Genomic DNA, 11,660 nt, shown 5'->3' with positions numbered 1-11,660 from the left:
GCAAACGTCACTCAGTCAACTTTATTTACTTGAAACGCTCCCTTGGAGGATAGTGAATTATTACCTACTACTACTACTAGTTACTATCAAAAGTATTTCCTGAAAAGATTTGTGTTTCGGGGGAAACTTGAGCAAGCCTCTCAATTTTTTTTTTTTTTGATACAGCCTCCAATGTGATGTGGATTACACGCTCATGATCAATTATTTGTACTTTTCACCATTACACTACACATCAAAAAGATACCCTACATTCACTTAAGCGCCCTATGTGAACAAAGGTCAATCTACTTTTCCTCAAGTTTGAAGTTTGTCTCTTCTAAAATAACACAGATCAGTAATGCACTGAGCTTTTTGAACATTTTCCTAATTTAAATTATAAGAACACTCCATGCTCTTATAATTGAAATTGAGTAAATTTTCTTATAATTACAAAACTCTCTTTTAAGAGGTATTGAAATTCTTCTCTTACACTATTGACACAACACTCCCATCTAATGGTAGATAATTGTAAAAGGAGCAAAGCAGATTTGATTTTTGACTGTGTTTTAAAAGAACACACAGACTTAATTTGGAGACAGGCTAATTGCTACTTCTGTTCATTTTACTGTTGTATAAATGGGGAAGTCTTGTGTGGTAAAAGCCCCTAAAACACTCAGCAGGGACCAGAAAAGCAGCACTTCTCTGTAACGGCCAGGAGATGTCAGGATTCTCTTTATTTTCACCTGGTTTTACAAAACCAGAGGCTCAACATGAGGGAGATGGTGATGGTTCAAAAGCAGTGGGGTGTTAGTTTTGTGATGCAAGCAATCTGTATCACGCTCTTGTGCTCACAGAGGGGGTGCAGTATGGGAGTGTGGGTAAATAATGTTGAGATGAGGATAAATATACTTCAGTATCAAGGGACCTGCGTGTCCTGTTCTCTGATCTGAACATTTCTACTCTGGCAAAAGACTAGTTGCACCATCAGCTCTGTCTGGTTCAGGAGAAAGTAATTTATGAACTGCACACCAAATATTTTTTATTTTGTTTAAAACATCATTTCCAAGGCCTTTGCTTTCAAACCTTGATGCCTTATCAGAGACACAACAATGCATCTTTTATCAAGGTAGTATTTTTCTTATTATTATTTAATTTCTTTTAATCTATCTTACTGGTTTTATTATAACATTTTCATATTTTTTTAATTTCTTGTGTGCATTAGTCTCAAATAGTTTTACTGGTTGCATTTATACTGTTTTATAATCAGCTTGTCAGTCATCTGTGAATTGCACTAAACTGTATGAAAAGTGCTGTATAAATAAAGCTGATTGATTGATTTGTGCCAACAAAACTCTGCTCCAATTTATCAACTCAGATGATAAATTGGAGCTTGTGATTTTTCTTACCAAATTTTTAATTTTTTTTTATTGCATAGTAAACACACAGCAGAATTCTTGTTTTTTCCCCCAACTGAATGAAGTTTAAGCACTGAACATAATCACTGTTGGTAGTGTTGTTCAATCTAAACGTTTTAAGACCAATTTTCCTTTTTCCTTCTGTTTTGTGATATTAACATCTAAATATGCAATATGGTTGTCCAGTATGCAGTATGGTATCAGGCACCAGATTTTGTGCTGACTATACAAACTAGAGCACTGTCTTGGAGCAAAGCTATATATATATATATATATAATTTTTCAATTCATTACACACTTCCTACAGTTAAACTGAAGATACAATCATGCTGTCTGTGTGGAAATGACTTGCTGCAGTCACTGGATGAAATGTTAAGCTAGTTATCCATACTGTAAACCTGAGGGGTTGAAGGTGCTGCATGTCGCTGGATGCAGAGCTGTAGTGTGATGATGAAGAACGAGTGTCGTGGAATACACTGAGTCAAGTACTGAAGCACTGGGGGGTTTTTTTGGCAATATTGTTGCACGTGTTAAAACCAAATCTGTGATCTCATAACCAGGAGATAATACGTTTATTACATTTCCACTCTGCTTTTCAGTGTGTCATTTTTCAAAAACTTACCTCACACAAATAAATACAAGTTCATCTTGCTAATATACAGAAAAAGCATCATGTCACTGTATCTGCAGATATTAGCTTTACTTAATACATTTTTATCTTATCTTATTACAGGTAAATGCTTGCTGTTTACATTTGTTTACTTGAGTTGAAATAAAATTAAATAAGTGGAAATACCAAGACAGTGTCATAAGAAAGACGGTCGATGTGTTTATTTTTGATCAGGCCTGATAAAAGCGGCAGACACCTGTGTACTTTCTTCATACCAGAGAGAAATGAAAGACTGAAAAATATGGCCGAACATCACCATCACTACTTAAATACTGTGCTTTGTGAGCTTTCTGAATCTAAAAAGGAAATTATGTTCTTATAGTATTTTCGAACGTTTTTTTGGATAGAGATACATTATTGCCAAACATCTGTGAACATATTCATCAGTGTTTGTTTGATTGATTACTTAAATTGTCAACATTTTAAGCTGTAGTTACCATGAGATTGTTATATTAAAATTTGTGTATAGGGGCTAATACAATATGTTATATTTTCTCAAATTATTCACCATAAATTGTACTAAGCACATTAAAATATCACAAATAATTTGACTCAAGGTGGATGGACTGTAGTGAATGGATTTATGAGTGGATAAAGAATTGAATGAAAGTCTACACAGTAAATATATCTAAACTGAGAGTATAAAAGCAACACGCATCATAATGTCATGGCCATTCAATGCATTTATTTCGAATATCTTAAGCAGAAGTCACTCATTTTTTTATTCAGGTCTGACAAGAAAAATGGCAGATTAAATATTACACGCCAAAAGGCTTTTAGACTCTTCATTTCATCACAAGACTTTTAACATGTACATAGAAACTCTTACAATGAGAAAGCTCTCCTCCATTATCACTGAGATTTTGGTAAGATTTCCTGGTATTTTCCGACAGGCGAAGCCATTCTTTAGCAACATTTAAAATCATATAAATAAACAAATAGTACAAATAAATACAGATAAACCAGCGTCTCAGAGATCTGCGCTTTCATGGAGTGGCAGTAAAAGTTCATTAAAATGCTCCTTTGATAAAGCGACATGTCATGCATGTCTGGGAATGGCAGTATAATTGATAGTGAAAATCAATGTTGGATTTTTTGAATCACTTTATTTACATAATACTGTGGGAATTTTCACTTGTCCAATTTAAACGTAGGTGGAATGTCTTTTAGGACATCATTTTAATCGATTTTAAACATTATACAATTGTTTTATTTATCATTTTTCAGCACTGGACCTATCTTATATACTTTCTGTGTTCAGACAGGGAATAAGCAGAGAGGGCTGACATAGATTAATTATAGTACAGACTGTGCCAACTGTGGCTGGGAAATAAATCCTGAACTCTGTGAAAGATTTGTTCATGAGTCGACAAGATCTCACCTTTTAAAAGCAAGTTTTCTATCCACACATTGTTGATTATGCCACGGAAATAGCATGTAAGTGACATATTTATTTTGATTTACAATGAAAACGCACACACATACACACTCACACACACACATTCACTCACATATATACATATAACACTACAGGTTTATAGCACATTAACAACAATAGAAGAAGTGTTTCATTAGTGTTTCAATAATAGTGATACGGCACATTTGCTGCTCATGCAGTGCTCATGCCATCTGTCACTGGGAAACATTGCAATTCCTACAGCTTGTCACACAGCAGTGCGGCATGTCGGTTTATTAAAAGAAATTTCTAGAATAAATGTCCCTTTGGCAATTGCCATTTAAAAAAAATATCCTTCTGTGTTCTCAGCTGATGAAACTAGCAGCATAAACGAGCAGAAAATGCAAACACTACCTGTGGTTGAAGAAGTATTCAGAACATTTAATTCAGTATAAGTAGCATTATTTGACCTTTTTCACAGCAGACACTTTGACTTGTCATAGTAGGAAATGGAGTGTTACTAATAACATTAATGATGGCTCTGATCTATTCAAGTGTCCCAGTGAGCCATGACAGTGTGACAGTCAGCCGGCATGCACAATAAACAATGAAATTCAGCCTTAAATCATTTTGTTATTTACGCCTGTGCTTACTATGGCTGTGAAAATGTCTTCTGTGAAAAAAAAAAAAAAAAAAAAAAAAATTCCTAATTTTTTTTACTTAAAAGAAAGTACAGGAGTGTCATTATTATTATATTTAAAGTCCCCCTCCACTCAAAAATTTATTTTTCTTCTTGTTCCTTCAGTTTGATGCTTGAGCTTCGCTGTGCAGAATGATGTATGTGCAGACTTTGGCATTAAAAGACTGTTTTCACATTTATCTGCTGTAGGGAGAAAGTGTCTCTGTGCTCTCTGAAAATGAGATTTTAAGAGGTGGGCCAGCGAGCATGATTTGTGACATCACAAATATTTTGGAAGCTAATCCTGGTCCAATATACAATTTACACAAGTGTGATGTGGAAAGTTGAAGCCTCCAGTGCACAAACACTGAGAATGGCCTTTACAGTGAATTGGGAGAAACTTTTGAGATTAAATATATTTGCATATTCATAGATTATGTAAAAGAAGTAGATGCCATTTTTAAGGTTTTTAAAGTGGTAATCATACTTTTTTGTGGAAAAATCATATCTTACATGTCTGGAGGGGATCTTTAAAATATCAAATGTAAAAATTTTCATTATGCAGAATATGTTGAATATTTTTTTATATATATAATTGGATAATTGTTAATGATTCATTCAACATATAGCAATGTTTCAAAGTTGCATGTGAGGTTTGTAATGTAACTAGCAACTATAGCTGTCAAGTATAATATTTCCCTTTGAAGTGTAGTGGAGTAGATGTATAAAATAACATAAAGCATCAAACATCACTATGAAGCTTTAAATTTCAACAAACTGTTTCATTGCTACATCACAAATGGCATGACTGATCCACAACAGATCCACTTGAACTTTATCCACAGGACTTACCTTCCTCTGAAAAAGTGCCACACAATGAAGATTATTTCCTCCTCACTGTGTGACCTCTGCCCTGACGGACACTGTCAGATGTTTTGGGGGCTGTAGCACCATGTTCACCTACATCCATGCTCTTAAATGATTTCCAGCAATCATATCCTGGGAAAAGGTATTGTTAGCAGGCCTGACTGCAGGTAAAAAGATGCTGGCAACCTCCTCACACACTTATATGTACACAATGACTAAACACTTTTCTTGATGTGAATGTTACAGAGCTCTTAATGGCTAAAATGCATGGTGCAAGTGAGACAACTGTTACACAGTGGGCAGGAGCATATGATAAGGTAAAGGAGCTACTAAAATGAGAGTGATGTCTGTCTTATGTCTCTGTTTGATGCACATATGATGCTGTAGCTTTCAACTTATCCTGAGATCTGCAAACAATATGTTTACAAGTATTGTAAATCCTCTGTATTCTGTGTATAGGTTGTAATTTCCTTGCTCTCCTTTGAGAAAAAAATCCTATTTGATCACAAATGGTACGACTGCATGAATTTAAATTATACACAGAATAATTTAATATTCAGAGCTGTAGCTGCTAGCTTCACTTGAAACACTTGATCGAGTGTTATCAATGTACTTTACACCTCGTCTTTGTTCTACCTCCATCCATCCACACTCTCACTAAACTCATGCACACGCAAGGGCATCCAAACAGACAAGTGCACCCATACAGCTCCAGAAAGCTCAAACAACTTAACCTGTATTCATTAAACACATTCACTGTGCCAGCTGGATGAATGAAATGAATCAAACAAGACAAAAAAAAACAGAGTAGATCATTCTTTAAAAATGAAACAAATCATCTGAGGTATTTGATAATGAACTGCAACCAGAAAGGAAACATGAGAAATTGCTGTTAAAAATAGAAGCAGCCATATGATTTCAGTGTTGACATTTAGTGAACATTTAGTTTCATAAGCGGGAATTTTGAGTGAATATGAGATAAGAAGCATAAAAGCATCACAAACCACTGAAGCCTATTTAACCAGATAAAAACAAGCCGTCTTTCATCTTCATTTATTGCCGCGCTGATTGGATTTGAGGGAGTGGAAACTATCTCGCAGAAGAAATGACAGACATGTTTTATTTCTAAACTGTCTGCTTTGAGGCTAGTCTTTGTAGACTGGCACTCCGCTGGCACCAGAGCTCTCTCTACTGCCCAGAGTGCAGTAGCCGTCAGCTCTACAAACATGTAAAAGCAGCCAGTGTGACGGGGAGAGGCATGAGAACTGAATGCTGATCATCTCATTCACAGTCAGGCCACGCACCAGCCACACTGACACATTTAATCACCTTGACTATTTACCAACTTTTTTTTTTTTTTTTTTTATCTCTGCAACTCACTACTTCAAAAATGAATTACTTACAAAATATGCTTTTTTTCTCATCACAGTACTTAAGTGCTTATTCCCCAAAAAAACAAAGGTAAGGGCCAAGGCTTGTTTTATTTAGCAGGGTATTTCTGACTGTGACTGGGTTTTTGTGTATATAATATTTTGTCTTAGAGAGAGGTGTTAAAAGTCTGCAAGGTATTGCACTTGAGAAAATAATATATAATGCACTGTAACCAAAATTTAAGCACTATAGAGACAGTCTTCTGTAATTTGGTTTAAAACATGGGTACTGCATGCATACAATGTGATCTTTAGAGAGGGTTGCATTGGCATTGAATAAAAATAAAAATCCATACATTGTCTTCTTTATTCACTTTGGTTTTACAGTATATCTTTTGGAAATCACTCTTCCCAATTGTAAGTATAGTGTGGTTATGTGACATGCAACTGTCAGCTCTTCTACAACTACATCTTTCAAATGGAATATGTTTTCTACCAGTCGCAACAGAGACAATGACTTCAATGGCATTCATCAATTTTGCATGAATGTCAAAATTAAAAGCTATGCAGTCTATGGCAGCTTCTTTTGATTGTTGTTTTTTTTTTGTTGTTTTTTTTTGCTTTCACCTCAGTCGACTGTCTTATTCAACACATGATAAATAACCAAGGCAAAAAGTTAAATGACAAAAATATACAAACAGCATTTAAAGATTTAAGACACCGAAGGGCACTCCAAGGCAGAGCTGCTGTGAGACTCACAGACTTGGCAGTTTTCAGAAAGAAACAGCAGAGCACTTGGATCACACTGAAGCTGAGAAACAGATGCAGGAGACAGATTAATGGTGAGACAAAAAGAGAGAGAGACATAGGATGTGTGAGACAGAGTCCAAGTAAATGTTCTAACTGCTCTCTCTCTCTCGCCCTCTCTCGCTATGGGATCATAGCCTCACCAACGGGCCACTTGGCTCGTGTAGTCCTCAGTGGTAGTGGGGAAGTCCCCATCAGTCCCTTTCTCAAACACTCCTCCTCCCCCTCTCCCACCTTTATTTCCTCCTCCTCTGTGTTTGGGCGGCCATGGCCTGCCCTGCTCTCTTTGCTCCCGCAGCCAACGCCTCTCCTCGCGCCTCTTCAAACGCACTTCCTGGTGCTCCTTCTGGCGGGTGAACTGGAAACGCTGGAGGAACAGGTCCTTCGCGTACTCGTACAACTGCACGTCCAAGTAGTTGAGCTCCTCGATGCGTCTGCGCACGGGCTCGCTCAGGTCCACGTTGGCGGCTCGCGTGCTGTTGATCTGCGTGAAAGCGGCGATGAAGCGCAGGCTGAACGTCCGCTCAAACAGGTACTGCGTTTTGCGCTGAAACTCAGTCAGGCCATAGAAAGCCATGTTCTTTAAGTTGCTCATGGCGCTGCTCAAAAGGATGTGGTTGCGCTGGCTCTCGTTCATAGAGGACAGGTTGTAGCAGCCCACCAGGCTCAGGTCAGCCAGCATGCGGACCTGCCGGTTATTTGCAAGGTTGGACGGGCAGTTCATGAACTCTGTCAGGGTGACACCAGACCAGTCATCCCCACTGTAGCAGGTGGGAAGCTCGTCTTGGGTGGGCGAGCGTCCATCACACATATGGAGGGCGGTCTTCCATGTGGCTCCTCGCTGGACATGCTTCCACTCGCTCAGGTAGCGGGAGACTGGGTCGCGCAGCATGGTGATGTAGTAGAAGTTCCTGCAGCCAAAACAAACACATTTAGAGAGCTGTGAGTGCATCATCATCATCACAGAGGGCTGCCCTGCATTGTGCTGACAGATGGTGACTTTTGTCTGTGTATGAAACTTCAAGGTTGAATGCTAATTGGTCAACTGAAAGTCTTACTAATGAGATTATTATAGAGTTGTCAATATATCGCCCTTGAATAGTGAACCCTTGCATCAGAGTAATGATTTTACAAAATTGAGCTCAAAGTATTTCCACAGCTTTCTCTCACCTGCCGACACAGAGAATAATTGAATATCAAGGCATATAGAAATCCTCTGGACGACCCAAAGGTGAGCAAAACTGACCCAACTAAATCCCAAACAGTGTTGCAAAATAATAAGATTTTAGTTTCTGTGCCTCATATCTGTTATCCATTTAACTTGGCATCTTCCCCGTAGTTTTGTGCTTTCTCGTCTTACAGGTGTGGACCTTCGCCTGTTGTCCCTGTGGTCTGGCTTGACGCCCACTGCTACCATTATTATTTTTTGTCATATTTCTATTATTATTGTTGTTGCTGTGCTTCTCTCTGTCTTTCTCCCTCCTCTCTCCCCTCCTTCCCTCTTTCTCTTTCAACCCAACCGGTCAAGGCAGATGGCCGCCTACCTAGAGCTCGGTTCTGCATGAGGTTTCTTCCCATTAAAGGGGAGTTTTTCCTTGCCACTGTTGCCAAGTGCTTGCTCAAGGGGGAATGTTGGGTCTCTGTAAATTAAAGAGTACGGTCTAGACCTGCTCTATGTGAAAAGTGCCCCGAGATCACTTCTGTTGTGATTTGGCACTATATACTGTAAATAAAATTGATTTGACTTGACTTGACTTGGTAAATGCATCATTTGTCACCCCATCACAGCAGGGCATTTTACAGGAGAAAGCACATTGGGCTGGCATTTCAGTGGTTAAGAATTGGAAAATGAGGAGTTTTTTTTTTTTTTTTTTTAACACACCACTGCCTCTCTTCCAGAGAGTGAATATGTCTTCAATCATTGCTAAAGGACAGTCACTGAACATGGAAGATTAATGAGGAAGCTTAACTTCGATTTATCAGTTTTCTGCAGTGTCAATACTGAAATAGAAAAGTTTGACAAAGCTTTCTGGTTGAGGAAGCAAAGCAGCCAGTCTCTAAACTGAACTTTAATCATTTACTTATCACTTACTTATTAAAAAACATATATAACTGCACAGGCACATGCAATACAAGTCATGTCTGACTATGAAGTTGATATTTTGCTTTAAAGCCCACACATAGGAAGTTAACATCTGCCCTTCATGCCCTTCAAGGTTAAAGACCTCCAAGGAGATCTACTCTGCTGAACTGCAGGCATGTCAGAGCGCATTCTGATGGAAAACAAAGATTGGACAGGTGTTGGCCAGGTAAACCTCTCCTAAGGTGATGCCCTGTGATTACCATGTGAATATTTAATGATGGCAACCCCCCTGGAGAAAAGTCTGGACAGATAAAGTGGAGTGCAGTGCAGAGATTCCACACAAAGCCGCTCTCTGCTTCAATTCTTCAACACAACAAACATCCACACAGGCTCACTCAGGAATGGAAATAAAAGAGCCACACAAACTGTCTTTAGCGCTTATACTTGCTTATCCTTGAGGGTTGGATTCAATGCCGACAATAGACTAAAAAGTATTCTGAAATTGTGCATGCAACAAAATATTTTCCCTAGCCTTCATTCTGGCTGTTTTGAAGGTAGATTATACTGTTTGTTCTCTTTCTTGTATTGTCTCTTAACTACTTATTTTTGTCTGGTCCTGTTAAACCAGCTCTGAGTGTAATAACACTGACATTTTATCATGGGCTTCATCAGAGTGTGAGTCAGCTACACAAAAGGCAGTTCTAGAGTTGAAATAATGGGTCAGTCAATCAATCATCAACTATTCTGATAATCAATTCATCATTTTTGTCAATTTTCAAGCAAAAACTGCAAATGTTCTCTAGTTCCAGCTTCTCTAATGTGAGGATTTGCTGCATATTTGTAATTTATATGTTGCAAATTGAATACAGTATCTTTCGGTTTTGGACTATTAGTCAAATAAAAACAAGGCATTTGATAATGTCAACTGGGGATACAGAAAGCTATGATTAGCAATTTTTATTTGACATTTTATAGACTAAATGATTAATGAATCAATCGATCAACAACAAAAAAAATTAAACAACAACAACAAATCAGCAAATTGGTCCACAATGAAAATAATGGTTAGTAACAACCCTCGTCAGTTCCAATACTTCTAGGGGATTATTACTTTATACTATTAAATGCATTTGACAGTTTTTCCCAGTTTTTGGGAGGCCTCTATTAGTCAACTTACAGTTGAGAGATGACAGGAAATTAAATGAGAGAGGAAGATGGGGAATGACATGTAACAAAGGTCCCTGGCCAGATGCGAATTTGGGATGTTTTGGCATGTTTTCATCCATTTCAAAATCATTATGACAATCACTTAAAACCAAGTAGACATGAATAAAATAATCTGTTTTGATTCATATAATGGCTGCTATGAAATCCTGCAGAAGTGTGGTGTAAATGACAAAGAGTGAACCTACTCTCATACCAATCATTTGTAAATTAAGAAACGTGATCTCTGAAAAGTGCATGAAACAGGAGATATTGTGTTGGAGTGGGAAACGTACACTTCCTTTCAATTTTGGCAAACCAAGTTCATTTCTACACAGGTGAGCTGTAGCAGGCTACTATGTTTTAAGGTTTGTTTGTGGCTTAGGTTTTTTTATTTCACCATGATCAAACCATTACCCCAACCTCAATCAAACCTCTTCTAATCACCTGACTTTAGGCAAGAGAAGAGAGAATTCCTGCACACTTTCCTTTTACTCGCAATAAACTTTATTAAAGATACAACTTTTTGGTGAAAATGAGTTTTACCAGATCAAGTAAAACTCATTTACCTGATGAAGTTTTAAGGACAGAAACATTGTATCTTTAATAAATTGCAAATGTGGAAGAAAGGCTTTTCAATATATGAATTTATGTTTATAAAGGAATGTTTTAATAAACTCCACATCATGATGATTTAATCTACGGGGCCTCTCTGGCCTTCAAGGTCTCTCATGCAAGATGTTTTATGTTCAGGGCGCCGGATAGGAGATACGGTGGTAGCCTTGGATGGGTAACAAAAGCTATCCTCATTATTTTGGATTAGAGTTCACTCTGACCGGAGTTGCCCATGTTTCCCTTCTCCCAGGTAGCGTGATCTAAGCTATCACTGCATGCTTTAAGTTTTTGGTGACTGTATCCATGTATATGCTTTACCAAAGGCTTCTCTGATATCAGATACCTGTTTGTAATAAACTTCATATATTCAAGTAAGAATCAACTGGAGCCTGTGGGGTTTCTTTATCTTAATTTATCATCGAAGTGTTGTTAGACAATTATTAGACAAAAGTGTAAGTTTTCTCCATCAGCAAGTAAAAGAACATATGCAGGAATTCTCTCTGCTCTTGCCTATGGACATTTCCTCCTACGCACCTGTCAACAAGAAACTAAAGGTGTGCATGAGCCTTTACAGTT

At 37.7% G+C, this 11,660-nt stretch overlaps 1 protein-coding gene across 1 annotated transcript in view; it reads right to left on the bottom strand.

The window, feature by feature from the left end:
* Nucleotides 1-4,762: 4,762 nt before the first annotated feature.
* hs6st3b (heparan sulfate 6-O-sulfotransferase 3b) overlaps nucleotides 4,763-11,660 on the bottom strand; it is a 63,876-nt gene continuing 56,978 nt past the window's right edge. The window contains exon 2 of the mRNA XM_044366896.1: nucleotides 4,763-8,094. Within this exon, the coding sequence (XP_044222831.1) occupies nucleotides 7,323-8,094 (772 nt within the window). The 3' untranslated portion in view covers nucleotides 4,763-7,322. The remainder of the gene's footprint in view (nucleotides 8,095-11,660) is intronic.

The sequence above is a fragment of the Thunnus albacares genome, chromosome 11 (genome assembly GCF_914725855.1).
Source record: "Thunnus albacares chromosome 11, fThuAlb1.1, whole genome shotgun sequence".
Taxonomy (NCBI): Eukaryota; Metazoa; Chordata; class Actinopteri; order Scombriformes; family Scombridae; genus Thunnus; species Thunnus albacares.
The sequence above is the reverse complement of the archived record's forward strand: the minus strand, read 5'-3'. Positions and strand labels throughout refer to the sequence as shown.